The sequence below is a fragment of the Amphiura filiformis genome, chromosome 11, assembly GCF_039555335.1.
Source record: "Amphiura filiformis chromosome 11, Afil_fr2py, whole genome shotgun sequence".
In the NCBI taxonomy this organism is placed as follows: Eukaryota; Metazoa; Echinodermata; class Ophiuroidea; order Amphilepidida; family Amphiuridae; genus Amphiura; species Amphiura filiformis.
Genome location: NC_092638.1, coordinates 14,761,044 through 14,777,971, shown reverse-complemented (window position 1 = coordinate 14,777,971; position 16,928 = coordinate 14,761,044). Strand labels below are relative to the sequence as shown.

The 16,928-nt window shown below is 40.4% G+C and overlaps 1 protein-coding gene across 1 annotated transcript in view; it reads left to right on the top strand.

The window, feature by feature from the left end:
• Positions 1–347: 347 nt before the first annotated feature.
• The window catches only part of LOC140163499 (uncharacterized), a 50,481-nt gene continuing 33,900 nt past the window's right edge, over positions 348–16,928 (top strand). Inside the window, exons 1-2 of the mRNA XM_072186813.1 lie at positions 348–495; positions 12,921–13,410. Of these exons, the coding sequence (XP_072042914.1) occupies positions 13,107–13,410 (304 nt within the window). The 5' untranslated portion in view covers positions 348–495; positions 12,921–13,106. The remainder of the gene's footprint in view (positions 496–12,920; positions 13,411–16,928) is intronic.

The window sequence follows — 16,928 nt, the reverse complement described above, 5'->3', positions numbered from 1 at the left end:
AAAAATGCACTGTAGCAGGCTTGAAAAAGTCTAACGGTGGATGCAGCAAGCCGCGATTTTTCATGACTTGAACGCAGAGCACGGACGCGATATAGCCGGTAGAAATCGCGGTAGTGTTCCAGGCCTACGCGATGGCAGGGTAATGGCGGCTTCCATACTTTAATTACTTTTAAAACGAGCTGTCGCCGGGGTGACCTTTCTTCACGAATTAGCATATTGGGCGTATATTTGGGTAATATTAGTTAGCAACACAGCAATCATAACTCAATTCTGTGTGCGGCTCAGCAGGGCTGCCCGCAAATCAATACCACATGTATTATGGTACATCATACTGTACATGTACACAATTGACAAGTAAGTATAACCGCGGCTACGAGAATCGCACCTCAAATGGAATGCGCTCTTTTCGGATAATTTACAAACATTTGGAATTATTATATCTTTACCGTTTACAATTTGGAAATATATTTAAGTGGAAAGTACTATTTGATAAAGGTAAGTTGGTCTACATTGGGCGAAAAATGTTAAAAAATCGCATTGCCGTTTGGAAATAGGAGATGACGTACATGGCGTGACTATGGCTGCGCCATTGTATTGCAATATACGTACAGTAATACAAAATGGCTTATATAAATTTACATTGGGAGTTGGTTGAAACCAGACATACTTTGAAAAGGCGGTACCATCATCTACTATACAGCTGATTTAACAGTATAATGGCATGGAAATGATTCCTTAGAACATTCACAGCATCAGAAAATTATTTTTGAAATAAAAAGAGTTTCCAAATTGATTTTGTACACGGAATCTTTCATGCTTTATAAATTATATTTCGCTAAATAAAAATATATACACGTAAACAGTGCAGTAGCCATATTTATATAGAAACGTCATTTGCTGAAGCTTGCACAATCTCCGCATGGATGTATCAAACTATAATTGACCCGAAAACCAACTTTGCTACGTTTAATAGCACCGAAATTGTCATCTTTGGAAGAACAGCTCGTATATAAAACCTGAAATCTGAATGGCATAGAGCGGTCGGTTTCTTATCACCGAAATTAAACAAGGTGGATGATAATATCAGCTTGACGCGCTTTTGACATTCAATTCAATGTAAGCAGTGTTGACTGTTGAGTCGTATCATGATGTCGATGTCACACACTAGCTGCGAGCGGTGACCTTCCCGTGTGGCGTACTGAAGAAAATACGGGGATCTATTGTGGGAGATCCTGGGTGGCTCAAGCTCCATGCATATCCCGCATGCATGTCGCCATTTCATTGTGTACCATGCATATTCACTGCCATGTCCGCACGCTGAATTAGTTTTAAATCATGTTATAAATATAGATATTTTAAATATTTTCAATCAGTTTATTTAAAATGATTTGCTTTCTGTAAAACTTAACTAATAAAATAACACAAATAGGAGAACCAGTGGCAGCTGCATGCAGTTGAAATGACTTGGCGGGTTTTGTTCCCATATTGACTGCTATTATTTTGCAAATTTCAATGACATCGCATATTATACAAAATTACAAATGTAAATATAAACTAAATACAAAGCTAGCCTGGCGCTGCATTTTGCATGGGTAGGTATGGACCATGGATTTTGCATTGAAAGTTACCCAAACAAACAAACAAACAATCAAATGTAATTATCAATTTATCATTAGAAGTTGGGTTCTCTGATTTTGCACAGCGTGCAATGAGTCACTTCTGGTTATTGGTAGTTTTACATATATGGTCATTTTCACGGTAAAGGGTGTAACTTTTGATTTTTAGGGTCAAAATTTCAAACCACTTAAATATGTTTCTGTTTACTGTAATCATGCATAGAAGCAACTTAAATTCCAGTAAAATAGTGTTTCAAGGCTTAAACCTTTTGATTTCTGATAAAGAATTTGACATTTCCATAACATTTTGGTTAAAATCTAAGAAAAAATGTATTTTACATAAGCTCAGAAAATTATGACATGAAAGCTGGAATACATGTGAAATCCCATTCCAAAGTAAGTCAACAGATATAAGTTAAATTTTATACCATGTTTTTGCTATGTTTGTAATTGCAATTTTGAAAATTTTTAACATCAAGGGTCATTTGCAATGGAAATTTCCCAACCTTAAACATATTTTTTAAGTTTTAATTGGGTTCCTAAAATAATTTAAATGTCTAACTTCATGTACAAATACTACTTGATGAAAGGAACCTCCCAGCCAAGTTTCACAGAAATTGGAGTTATTTTTTAGAATTGGCAATTCAAGCGATTTGTGTTTCGGAGGCTTCAGTTAACAACACAGGTGATCATAAAAGTAAAATATTTGGCTAACTACTACAAGTTGACATGAAAAAATAGGTAAAAAATATCACAATTACCAATTTTCATGCTTTGCTTCTAAGTATTGAATTTCAGTTGTGACAAAAATTAAATTATCACAGCAAGTCATTTTTTTTTGTTTCGAGGCTTCATGTTTACAATGGTTAAACATGGCAGAAGTAGTTTTTTGAAAACAACACTGTTGGGATCATCTAAGCTGTTATTTTCTTGTGTGTATTGAATCAATGATTCTATGCGGCAGATATTGCAGATTTATAACATGATAATTTTTTCACCCATTTGTTAAGTATGGTGTTATTTGCATGTGAAGCCTCCTAAACGGGCTTTCTTGGATATCAGTATATTTTTCAAGCATTAACCATAATATCAATTTTTTTTTTTTTTTTTTACATTCTGCACATATCATGCAACAATTACAATGCAGATATCAATATGGAACATACCAATTTAGATATGCATAGATGATAATTAAGTTTACTGTTGTTTCGGAGGCTTCATTTGTTTCGGAGGCTTCAATTGTTAACGGAAAGTTTGTATTGGGTCCCATTTTCAAACGGTGATATATATCTCCATGATTTAAAAAACAAGTGACTTGAGGATCTACTTTGTTACATTTTGATAAATAGATTGGATGAGCTCTTTCATTTATATTTGCCCAAGCTTGCTGAACAGTTTGTTTCGGAGGCTTCAAAAAAGTTAACGGAAAATCGGCTCTTTGAAGTCAAGATTTTATAAAAATTTTAAAAGCTTGCAAATCAACTAATTTTTGTTACCCATTTCAAGTTAAGATATCAACTGTTATGAATCAAGAAGAAGTGAAGAAATAACCAAGAATTATGAACCAAAGCTATACCCACAAAGTTTGTTAACAATTGTTAACGGAAAATGAAGCCTCGAAACGACAAATATCAAGTCCGGTTCTCAAAAATACAGGGCTGTTCACAATTAAATCTAATGTGGCAGTGTTTACTGAACATATGACCGTACTTTCAGGATAAGAAAAATTATCCATGAACTAACTGAAGAAAACACAGGGTTTTACAAAAATGTTACTGTTTTTTACAGTTTTTCAAAATGGCAATATTAGGTACATTTAAGCCTGCTAAAACTGAACGCAGTAACTCCCGAAGATGATTATGCTACCCAAGGTAGCTGCTAACTAGATGACTTATGTGGCCAAAAATCATGGAATTCTGTGGCTTTATTAGAAAACTACGGATCAAAATGTTAAAAATCCAAAGTTACACCCTTTACCGTGAAAATGACCATATATGTAACCGTATATATATATAGAAGTATACTAGTATATGAATACCTGAGTGGAAGAAGGGCCCAACTCCATCAAAACTGTTTTTGAGATATTAAGGAAAAACTTAATATTTGGAAAAGTTTTATAGGCAGAATGTTTTCATCTTCAGTGGACCTTTAATACATGAATATACAATATTACATACATTCAAAATTAAATATGATGTTTCCATGGCAACGATACAGGTCTTAATACTGAGCTGGAGTTGGGCCCTTCTTCCACTAATATACTGCAAGTGCCAGTTTCAGTAAGCAGATGTGTTATAAATAGAATAGAAATTTGGTAATTATCCATTAATTGCACAAGTAGAAGCATGTCAAGAAAGTTTATTGTAGTAAAAAGCAGATTTCATGGATGAACACAATTCCTGTTTAACCCAATATTTGTGGAAGAAGGGCCCAACTCCATGGAGTTGGGCCTTTCTTATATGAAAACCATGATTAAGTGTACTTGAAAGACTATTTGGAGAGTTGATTTTGGCTCATCTTTCACACACAAGGAAGAACAATCTGCTGGCAATAAAATGCTGGGTCTAACTCATTTTTGTAAAAAATTGGAGTTGGGCCCTTCTTCCACTCAGGTATTCATATAGAAGTGAGCGAATGCTTAAATCGCTATGTCCGCTATCTTGTCCGCTATCCATGGCGTACGCATTTTCTCTAAATTACGAAATAAAATTGTTGTCAGATTTTTAGGATGTAGTGTGTGTATAGGCCTAGACAATTTTCCGTGGTGCTACATCAGTAAGTGTGTATACACTTGAAACTTTAAAATGCAAATGGTCCTTTGTTCCCGTGTTTTAACTTTACAGCCAGACATATTCTATAGTCCATACAGATTCTTCTTGGAGAATTCTCGTTTTCTATAGAGCCTGGTTTTTAGTTCGATTTATTTCCTTATGAAATACGGCAATTTTATAACACGGTACAGTTCATGCACAAATCCCTGCTGAAGACTCATTGACTCAATAATAATAGTAGCCTATATGATGCATAGCACCATATTAGAGTAGATATGCTTGCAGCATGAAGCTGAATAATATTACTTGCAAATATGCGTACTGTGCCATGTGTACTGTCACTCCTCCTGACCATGCTGACTACTGTGTCGCTGTGACCTCAATAATTATTAAATCTTGCCGTTTATAGCATGGTTAGTAAGTTGATGCCCCGTTTTACCATGTTTACAGGCGAGATCAGCTCATCGTCGGGTCGCAATTATTCCGATTATTTGGTGTAGCCGCAGTTTGTGGCCCCACGGAAATAGCGTGCTAGTAGCGCCAGGCGTTCAAAGCGCTAAGCGTGAGGCTGACGCAACCTCTCTGGATTGTAAAAGCAACAGAGCCTGAAAGTAGTGAGAATTATTTGGTTTATCTTTCATGGTAAATGGTAACCTCCTTTTCATCCCTCTCGGCAACTTGCGTCCACGTGCGAGCGTGTCACGTCACGTGTACCGCGGCGTTATGGTGCGCGTTTGTTGACATCCTTTCGTTAAAGTTTTGAGTCTTGCTTGCCGACACGATAAGTCGCATGACAGTATGATACCAGCCAATGCAATTACGAATGAGCGTTTGTATAACGAACTGAAGGATAGGTGTAGGCCGGCCTATTGCATGAGGGTGAAAATAAGAAACAGTGAACCAGGGGCTCCTTTTTACACAAAATGGCCCCTGGTTCACTTCATTCAACATGGAACCAGGGGCCACTTCTAATCAACAAGGGGCCAACATTTGTTCTGGATAAGTTCATCATGCATTATACAAATATTGACTGCTATGAGGGGCATGGTTAAAATTATAGGCCCAAGGTGATCTCAAAACCATGACTATGCCCCGAGGCGTAGCCGAGGGGCATAGTCATGGTTTTGAGATCACCGCGGGCCTATAATTTTAACCATGCCCCGAATAAAAAGCAGTCAATATTTGTTTTATATACTAAATCTTAAGATTCTTGTCATCTGTTTGGTTAAAAGCATCGATTTTGGGAAGAGAAATTAATAGTTTCAATGCGAACGGCACACAGATTACAATCTGCGATTTCTGCGTAATTATAACGCGTGAAAACATTAACGCGTGCGTAATATCATTTTACGCTGGGAAAAACGCGCAGTTTGATCGTGACGTGACCGGTCCATAGTTCATTTCCATGGACCGGTCCATAGTTCATTTTGCGGGCATAGTTAATTCAATGACTGCACTTTCAACCAATCAGATGACAGGAATCTATATATGAGGTATATAATTATGGCTATGGAATTAAATTTTTGGGTATAAAAGTGACCAGGGGCCAGTTTCTGAAGAAAAGTGTCCCCTGGTCTGCTTAAATTTAGATGGGACCAGGGGCTATTTCATAGTTTCTGGGGGCTAAACGGCTCCCGTATCCCACTTATTTTCACCCTTGCTATTGCATGAGATGCTTGCTGATTGCACCTAAAAAAATTAAATAAAACGAACAACAAAAACCGTTGTTTAAATTGAATAGAGGGCATAGCTGATTAAGGGCTGGGGTATGAACGTTTGGACAGTATTTATTTTGGGACATTAGAGCACATCAGACATATCGAATTGCATTCTGAATACAAAGAATGTCATTCTGATATCAAATAATTTGGATTTTTGAAATTCGCAATTTAATACACATTTTATGGCAAATCATTAAAATTGATATTTTTGATATTTAACAGTACTTGAAGTAAACTTTATAAATCTGATGATTTATACTTAAAGTTTATGTAGGTGGGATGAAAAAGCCGACGATCAATTGAAAATGTTGACCTTTCGTATTGAAGATATGGATTTTTCCCCAAAACACCAACAAAAATTAGGTCTTTTTGGGAAAAAAATCCATATCTTCAATATGAAAGGTCAAAATTTTCAATTGACCGTCGGCTTTTCCTCCTGCTACATACACTTTAAGAATATATCATTAGATTTATATACGGTAATTTACTTCGAGGACTGTTCTATATCAAAAATTTGAAAAATATCAAATTTGTATAATTTGTCATAAAATTTGTATTATATTGTGATTTTCAAAAATGAAAATTATTTGATATCAGAAAGACATGCTTGTATTCAGAATGCAATTCGATAGGTCTGAGGTGCTCTCATCTCTCATGTCCCACAAAAAATACTATCGAAACGCAATAAACGCTCATTTTAGATCCCTTAAGCTGAAGGCCAGTGTGAGTGTAAACTGTGTAGTGTGTAGGCCTACATGCTCTGTATATAGTGAATTTTCACACTTTCAAGGAGTTGAACGAAGGACAACCCGTTTTTGAGTGGTCCCGGTGTAAGAATTGTAAGAGAATGTATTTAAACGAAACATCCATTATAAAACTCAGTGTTGAAATCTTAAGTCGAATATAGTGCGTGCTATAAACAGGGATATGAAAGCAATAATATTGGTGCGTGCATAATTGTAGGCCTATATATGTTGTCTAGGCAATAATATTATTATTTAGAATTGCAGGTTCATATTCATAATATTATCATTTTTCACTGCATGTGATAGTTTTGTTTTTTGAATGTATCTTTGGAAACGTTGTAAAAGAGTTAGGACATTTCTACTTCTTTTTTCTATACATGTACGTGATTATAATCAGGGTGCATTTAAGGATCCCAGACTGACCAAAATACAGTTCGGACCCCCTATTTTTAAATTTTCTGCAAGTTCAGCCGTTCAGGGCTTCCTGCAGACCCCAGGTTTTCTACCGACCGCGGATATACTATTTATCATGTTATATGCTGCATTTGTGCAACTCTGTCTCACCAAATTCTACTACGGGTCGGACCCCTATACTTAAAAATTGCTGACGCAACCTCTCTGGATAGTATAGTAATAGCAACAGAGCCCGAAAGTAGTGCTAACCATCTATAAGATGAACCGCGAAAGCCACCAACCGCGAAATCCGAGGGGAAATAATTATTGTTTCCTCATCGAGTTTCGCGGTTGGTGGACTTTCGCACGTCGGACTAATATTTGGAACTTCGTAGTCGTAGTGCAAAGAATTGTTGATATTTTCCTGACAAATTTACAATGAAGTTGTTATTAAAAGAAAGCTGATGTTATTATCTCGTACATGTAATGTGCAAAATAGTCTATATTATAAGTGTATTGTTAGGCATGTTCTCCAAGACGATAAGAATATTATTTTGGTCACTTGAAAGAGATGAATCGTTTTATGAAAATGATGATATTAAACAGACAACCCACACAAGTGGGCCTAGTACAATGTATAATAATTAATTACTCTGATTTATTCTAGGGGAAATACAGACAGTAAACTGTATATGCTAAAACATGTTTAAGGGGGTACTACACCCCTGCACAATTTTGTGGCTATTTTTGCATTTTTCTCACAAATTATAGCGCATTGATGACAAGTAAGATATGTATATTATAGGGGCAAGGACTACAACTACTGCACTGAAAATTTTATTTCAGCACAGACAACAGTTGTGGAGTTACAGTCAAAAATGAGGGAAAACCACTATTTGATCAATAAATCAATAACTACTTGCCTTGAGTTGCTGAATTTTCAGTGCAGTAGTTGTAGTCTTTGCCCCTATAATACACATATTTTACTTGTCAACAATGTGCTATATTTTTTGAGAAAAATGCAAAAATAGGCACAAAATTGGCCAGGGGTGTAGTACCCCCTTAAGTGTTTGGTTTTGGTCAGAACGTATAAACGTTTTAAAAACTTGTTTATGACAAAACACAATAATATTTTTAAAATGTTGTAAAATTTTCTTTCAAATTATATTTTAGCAAGAAGTTTTGTGTTTGCATGCATGTTATCGTTTTAATACACTTTATACACGTTCGTATACTTGTATATATTATAAACCGGACATTAATTTTAAACGTTTTGTTTGCTGCATTCAGTGATTTTTTCAAAGTTTTTTCTTTCCTCGCCGCTTGTATCTATACATGTTATCGTTTTACACACTTTATATCCTTTTTATTTATATAGGCCTACGTGTTTTATTATAACCCGACATTTAATAAACATTTTATGTTTTCTGCATTCAGTGATTCAAGTTTTTGCTTTCCTATTGGACCTCGCCTATTTTTGTAGCATACATTTATATGCCTGTATTTTCTACGAAACGACGCCTACATTTATATCTAAACATCGCTGTTATTAATTATGTTCAACCTGCTTGCATGGCTAAATTAGTAACAGTATTATTTAGTTTATTCATTAGGCCTACTATTTTAGAATATGTATGTGCGCAAATCTGCTGACCGGCTGAAAATAATCTATTTCTGTTGGCAATTGTACAACAAGAACACACGTGTATTTTAGTTTTTACGGAAATTTGTCAAAGCACAAAGTGCATTCATGCGGGCACGTTGCACGTATATTGACCCGGCGTTTCCCCGCCAACCGGGCATCAACTTTCGCTAAGGGAGGTCGTGACGAGGGGACTCAAAATGACTTGATTGCGAAGTATAAGTAGCATTGACACTACATGTACTGCCAGACGGGGATTGACACAGCACGCTTTCCGTCAGGGATTTCTTGTTACGATATAAAAATTTTCTAATATTCAACTGTACATTGCACGACATGTCCGCTATGATAAATTTGGCCAGCATGCAAATCAGAACGGTACGTTAATATTTCTGGCGATGTTCATCATCAGTGTTCTATTTTCAATTTCATCTATTTTTTGTGTAGCAAAACTGCTAGGCCTACTCACTTTCAGATTTGGGTAGGAAGTTGGGGTCGGGGAAATTTTTTTTTTCAGACGTTCCAGCCGGTCAAACAGGCTTTTGGTGCAGGGCGGAGCCGGGGGGATTTCCCCAAGAAATTTGTTAAAGTGTCCTTAAAATAACTACAAATGATAGGCATACAAAAAAAAAATGCGGACATAAATTTGAACTCGCACTAAGCCTGGTTTCGCTGCTGCTATGGTGATTTTGAGCAATGCTTTCCATCTGTGAATTATAAAAGCGATTTTTAGAAAGAAATGATTTTAAAGATGGGTGACCTGATCTACAGCGCCCCCCCAACACACACACCCCCCAAGTTGTTATGTTTCCAACGCGAGGCTTACTGATTTTGCACTCTGTCCGTCCGTCCGTAGGCCTACGTACGTAGGCCTACATGTACCTCCGGATGCTGTATCTCGTGAGTGGATAGGCCGATTGACTTCAGATTTTCAGGACAGGTGGGTCATGGTCAGTATTAAAACGGTGGCTACTTTTTTTGGGTGGCGTTCAAGTTTATATACTGAGGTCAAAGGTCATTCCAGGTCAACTTTTAAAATTCGGTCTCATTATATGTAATGTAAAGGGTTCATACCACTAAATCCGCCTGTGAAGCGGTTTCCGGCAAAAGTTTATCACGCCTATAGTCCCAACTTTGCATACAAATTGTGCAAAATCAGTGCAATATTAACAATTTTAGTGTTGAAAATCGTGTTTTACTAGAACTTGTGAATGTGATCTCTACTAAATTTGAAAAGAAAACGCAAAAATTTGAATGATGTTTACGATGATGAGCGCATGAACACACGAGGTCAAAACGCGGTTAGCAGTCGGACCATTTTATATAGGGCTAATTTTCTCAAAAAGTAGACGGAAAATATTGTGTCATTTTCAGATATGTTATGCAGAATTTTGTTCTGATTAAGATGATATCAAATATATATTTCAAAACTAGAGGTAACTCGACTTATGGCCTAAAACGTGACCCTTATTTTGCACGTAAAGTCTATGGAAGGCTATTTTGTGTTATGTACCCTATACAGTTCAAATCCTATTGAAACCATTTATTATGTTTTGATGAAACGTGTGAAAATATTGGATCCAACGTACATAATAAATTATGATAAAATTGGATGCTTTATGCCCAATATTTATTGGTCTCGCTATGAGGTTAAAAATACTGGACTCGACTACATCTCCTACTTCTACGCATTTTCTCATCAAAATTCAAAAGCCTGTTCACCAACTAGATGAAGGATGTTTCCAACAGTGGACGTTGTGTGCTCTGTGCTCTTCGGGGGGGGTTGCAATTTCTGACCCTGGGCACATGGTAATTCTCCCTATAAATCACATTGCATGTAGAAAGGTATTTGTAATATTAGCATCATAGTGGGTTGAATGGGTTCTCGTTATTAGGTGAGCTACTTAGGGATGGGGTATGTATGGTGTGGTGGGAGGGTTGGGTAGGGGTAGAGTGGGGCAAGGTGGTTAAGGGTAGGTCAAAGTTTAGGGGTGAAAGGTCAAATTTTAAAATTGGTCTAATCGAGCTCAAATTCAACAGGTACGATCCTTACGACATTCTTAACATGTTGAAAATATTTATGACCACAAAGGTCAAAGTTATGGGGTCAAAGGTCAAATTTCAAAATTGGTTCAATAGAGCTCAAATTCAACAGGAATGGTCCTTATGACATTCTTAACATGTTAAAAATATTTATGACCCCAAAGTTCAAAGTTTAGGGGTCAAAGGTCAAATTTTAAAGTTGGTCCAATCGAGCTCAAATTCAATAGGAACTATCCTTACAACATTCTTAACATGTTAAAATTATGACCCCAAAGGTCAACGTTTAGGGGTCAAAGGTCAAATTTCAAAATTGGTCCAATCAAGCTCAAATTTAACAGGAATGATCCTTACAACATTCTAAACATGTTAAAATTATGACCCAAAGGTCAAAGTTTAGGGGTCAAAGGTCAAAGTTTAGGGGTCAAAGGTCAAATTTTTAAATCGGTCCAATCGACCTAAAATTCAACAAGAATGATCCTTACGACATTCTATACATTTTCAAATTCAATAGGAATGATCCTTACAACATTCTTAACATGTTAAAATTATGACCCCAAAGGTCAAAGTTTAGGGATCTAATGTCAAATTTTTAAATTGGTCCAAAAACGACCTAAAATTCAACAGGAATGATCCTTACGACATTATATACATGTGTAAAATATTTGTGACCCCAAAGTTTAGGGGTCAAAGGGTCTAGGGGTCAAATTTCAAAATTGGTCCAATCGAGCTCAAATTCAACAGGAATGATCCTCTAGAACCTTCTAAACATGTTAAAATTATGACTCCAAAGGTCAAAGTTTAGGGGTCAAATGTCAAATTTCAAAAATTGGTCCAATCGAGCTCAAATTCAACAGGAATGATCCTTACAACATTCTTAACATGTTAAAATTATGACCCCAAAGGTCAAAGTTTAGGGGTCAAAGGTCAATTTTTTTAAATTGGTCCAATCAACCTAAAATTCAACAGGCATGATCCTTACAACATTCTAAACATGTTTAAAATATTTATGACCCCAAAGGTCAAAGTTTAGGGGTCAAAGGTCAAATTTCAAAATTGGTCCAATCAAACTCAAATTCAACTACGACATTCTAAACATATATTTATGACACTAAAGGTCAAAGTTTAAGGGTCAAATGTGTACTAGTGGTGGGACATGGCCCTAGTGGTGGGACGTGGCCTGTCAAAAAAAAGGGAGAGGGCATTTTTTATCAATATTAGTTAAAACTTTTTGACCCCCCTTCTATAAGGAGTCAAACTTTTTTGGTCCTCCCTTTTGAAGACCTAAAACTTTTTTGACTCCCCTCCATTATATTTATGAACACTGCCTTACTTACGAACGGTACCCTTCGTAAGTAATAGGGATTTACTACAGGGACCCTTCGTATAGTTACGTCTAGTATTGGGTATTCATAACTTTACGAACGGTTACTTGAGTTACGAAGGATTAAAGATTTAGTGAAATGGACCCTAGGTCCCACAAAAAATACCCTTCTCCCTCACATGATGTGAGAGACACATATCTCCTAGTACTCTCACCCAACTTCTGTCTCTCCTTTTCACCCCTCCTCTCTCCCCCTGCCCCCTCTCTCCACCCTTTTCTCTTTCTCTCTCTTGTTTTAGGGATTGCAGGGGGAGGGATCAAATGTCCCCCAAAAGAGACGTCCCTGCGCGAGTCTGAACTCAAGTGCGAGTCTGGACTCAAGTACATGTACTATAGGACGTACAATGTACAAGACTGGCTCTGTAGACCAGGTTCAATGTGAGGACCAATTTTTCATGGGGAACACAAATGTATGAGGTAAAAAGCCTGTAACCTGAGAAATTTCCTGTGATCTTGGCTGCCCAAATCCAATGAAAAGCAAATCATGTAATTGCACCTTTTGATTACTTTTTTCCTCATATTCTTCTGTTTAATTAATGAATGCTCATTATACAATGTACTCGTGATAATGTTATTACTGGCATTCTTCTTTTTGTTTTCCCCACAGATTTCTGCATGGACCCTTCCTGTCCATAGCTTTCAATATGGTACCCAGATCTAAGTGACTTTCAAAGAGGTGATACTAAGTTCACATCGGGATTGAAGGATGATATAGTTGCCCGTGATTTAGTAGGCCAGGTTTCCGATTCGTACTCTTCCCATGCACCGCTGCCACCTACAGTAGTGCAACAGAATGGAGGGTAGATCCAGTTTTCCTGGTCCTGGGGCATCTCTACCTGGTGCCCCTGTACCAGGTGCCCCACCAGCAGCAGCTCATGGTACCGTACCTACAGCTATGGCAAGTGCTGATGCCGGCGTACTGAGTCCTGTTTTTGCCGATTTACCAGCCGCATCCAGCGGGCACTTACGTGGTTCTGCTGCAGCCGCCGCGGCTGCTGCTGCCGCCGCTGCAGCCGCTGCTGCATCTGGACATTCAGTGTCTAGCGCAGGACATTTGCAAGGGAAATACTATCAGCCAGGACTTAATGTTGGCTCTGGTAAGTACTATTGACAATTTTTAATTTTTCAACTATAGTAGGAATTCCAATTGAATGAAAGCAGCTTTCAACAGCTATACTCGATCCAACTGCAATCGTATAGACTCAGTACACCGGTCGATCTTACCGTTTCCGATGTTGATTAAGATACTTCTTGCATCGATCCCGAGATGCGGAAAAACCAATAGTCATTTTGTCCCACATAAATGAATAAATAACAAAAACCCCGATCCCCGAGTGGACTCACCCATTCGGTGACGTCACCTACGATAATCATCCTTATCCTCCTTGGTTTCTAGATGAGATAGGCGTGTGGATTTTTCTTTACCAACGCTAAGTATCATTACTGAACCAAAGGGCGAGATATACAGTTTGTTTGTTACACTGAGGTAAAAACCAACCAGTATAGTCGCTAGGGAGATAGTTTTGACGACATTTTTCGGTTAGAAAAGTGACAAAAACGATCCAAAAACTTAGCTTGTATGTGTGTTTCCGTTCAGTATCACGGGACACACGTTTTCAAAATAGCCGCCCTTAGGGCGCCATTTTATTTTTGTTCTCACGTAAAACAACTATAGCAGACTAGTAAGTTACAATAGATGTTTGTACAGTACTGTGTATACATGTATGGTGAGTGATTATCGCTATGTTTATGGTGTGCTCTATCGTTATATCTTTCAGTGCTGGCGTCTGATGACGAGTTACTGCTAAGAGTTCGGTGGGTTTCGAAGGACCAGCCTGACAAATCTTCCCCAAAAGGTTTTCAGTTTTTCATCCCTTTGTATATATATTTTTATATCATACCACTACATCAGCGTCAGCCACTGTGCGTGTGGGTTTGTTTATTGGGCTTGAGCTTGTGTTCGGGGGTAGTGCTGTACGCTCCCGATTACTACAATGTCCAGGCCTTGTCAATCATGCCCTTCCCTTGTGGCAGAGTGGGACCCGCATCCACTCTGCTACACCCACAGGGATTGCTCTAAATCAAATAAGTGTGCTTCCTTTTGCATAGGCTTATCGGACATCCACTTGAGGATTTAGAAAGTAGCGCTTCGTTTAGGTCTTGACACAGACAGAAGACGCGAAGACTAAGAAACAGAAGCCTACAGGTAAGATTGATATGGTAGGTACTAGCGCGGCGGCAAGGGCCACGCTAAGGTAACCTCTGGGGCTCCGTCCCGGGCAAGCAGGCGGACCCTCCGGGACTGCTAGCGAGCCCGAAGGCCTAACAGCCAGCGAAAGCACTGACTTAACGTCTAAGCTAGTAGCAGGCAGCAGGGCGGTACTTGCCCTAACAGGCGAGTACCAGTCTACCAGTGAGATCTCTAGCGAGCTTCTTGCAGGTGGACACCCGTCTATTGCTGGCGAACGGCGGGTCTAGCACCCAGCGAAGTAGCCGGCGACGGACAGTATGCCAAGGTACCCGGGCTTGCCTGGGTTGAATCTAGCATACAGCGTGCAGCGGACTTGCCTCGGCCGGTCTGTAGCACGCAGCGTGCCAGTGGAACCCGGGCTTGCCTGGGTTGATCCACGACACGCAGCACGCTTTCGTTCCCCGCAAGGGTCGAATGAAAACGTGCATGGGTTTAACTGAAGAGCGATACCGGGGCTAACGCTTGGTGTAGTCTTAGCAGAACCAACTGGGGTTGTCACACGGCAGCGTTCCATGGTGGGACCGCCGAGTGATTCCCTGGGCCTTGGAATGGCTGCCGGCTGTCCTCCGGGACTGGCTAGCGGCTATACCGGGGTTGGGCTCGCAGTCTCTCACGGGACAGCGACCCAAGTGCAAACAGTGGCAGCTACCGAGACGAGCTACGGCTTGACTTCAGTGGTAGCCACTATGCACGCGCCCATAGCTGCCGTGAGTGGTCCGCCACACACAGCGACCTTGGGCGAGGCTTAAGAGGTTAGGGTAGGTAGTTTGAACAGCCTGGCTGATCAACAACCCACTTATGTCCTCGAGAGCCAGCAGGCGTGGGTGATCCATTACAGTCAATGGGTCAATTACCCTCTTATGATCGATCACTATCTATTCAGCGGAGCATGGCTCCATTGATTGATACTGCCTATTCAGGTAGCGAGGTGACTGATCGAGGGTATACACCAATCCGAGAAGCGTTTACTGTATTTGGCCCTCTATTGGCGGCAACACAGATGTACCAGAGCGGAGATTTAATTAAGTAATTCAATACTCATGATTGTGTATTGAATATCACTGTTGTGTACAATTCCGGGTACAATTCTGTATAGCACACAATAAATAATGGATGGAACCCCCGACCTCGGGACACCGCAGTTTTACATCGGGGACACCGCAGTAATGGCGAAGTCGGATAGGTGTATACACGCTCAGCTACCCGTGATACTAGGCAAGCTCCTTTTAGCCAAGGGACAGCCAGTATAGCGGGTACCCATACACTGCGGCTTGATCCTCTAGCGGGGAACGCTGTGAGGCATGGGTACAGTGGTGCGCGGCCGGGAGCCCTACCGGGCACCTACGCTACAACCACGCAGGTACCGCAGTACTCGTCCTGGTTACCACAGTCTCTGTGGCAACAGGGGGGGGGAGGCGGTACTGGTACTGCCGTTCCATGGGGTTTCCCTGGTGGCGGATACTTTCAGGGTCAGCTACCAACAGGGTATGCCCCGTGGTATCCGCCGCAGGGTGGTTTCTTCCACGGTCTAGCACCGTGGCAAGTGCCGCGCTAGCGTTGGGCAAGCAGTACCACCAGTTGTTACCCAACCGGCGGCGAGTGGCTAACCCTGATACAGCTCAGGGTAGGCCGCACACTGCTATGGCTAGGGCGACAGCAGCGGAGGCGTCACGGATCCCGGGTGCTATAGCTAGCATCTCGGGGGTCTAGCGGAGTACTCCCTCTTCTGCTGGTGTTCAGTTGGCTAGCCACACGGTGGCGACACCTCCCTGTCCACCTTCAGATGCCCGTCGTCAGATCTCTTCCTCATCAGAGAGTGAGTCAGAGTCTGAAGGCGAGGGAAAGGAGTCGGAAGATGAAACCAGTAGCGACTCACAGTCTGATGAGACTGTGCAGCTAGCTTCAGGTATCCTTCCCCGCTTCCCGTGAGGAACTCGCTAGCAATGGTCTGCCTCACGGACACCGCTGAGGTGATGAGCCGTGTGGCCCAAGGTTTGGGCCTGGCTTTCTCTCAGGAGGAGTCCGTTCAGGAGGACCAGGGCATCTCTTCAGTAGGATGCCCAGCTAGCGCGTCCACACAAGGGTCGCCCGCACTTGCATTCCCCGGCGGACCTCAAGGGTAGGTTTCGTAGGGCTGTCAGGCTCGCTGGAGCTTGACGCCCGCGTGCTTGCACACTTCCACTGCGTGTTTCGCAGGAGGACTCTGAAACCTACCTCAGGGTCCCTGACATGGATCCAGAGCGTTGCCAGCGCCTGCCGCTGGCGGCCAAAGGCGCCTGGGTCGTTCTCCCCCAGTGGGAGGAGGAGCTAAAGCTCATCGATAAGCGAGCACGCCCGCTTATCAGCGTCTCCAGCGCCGCTACC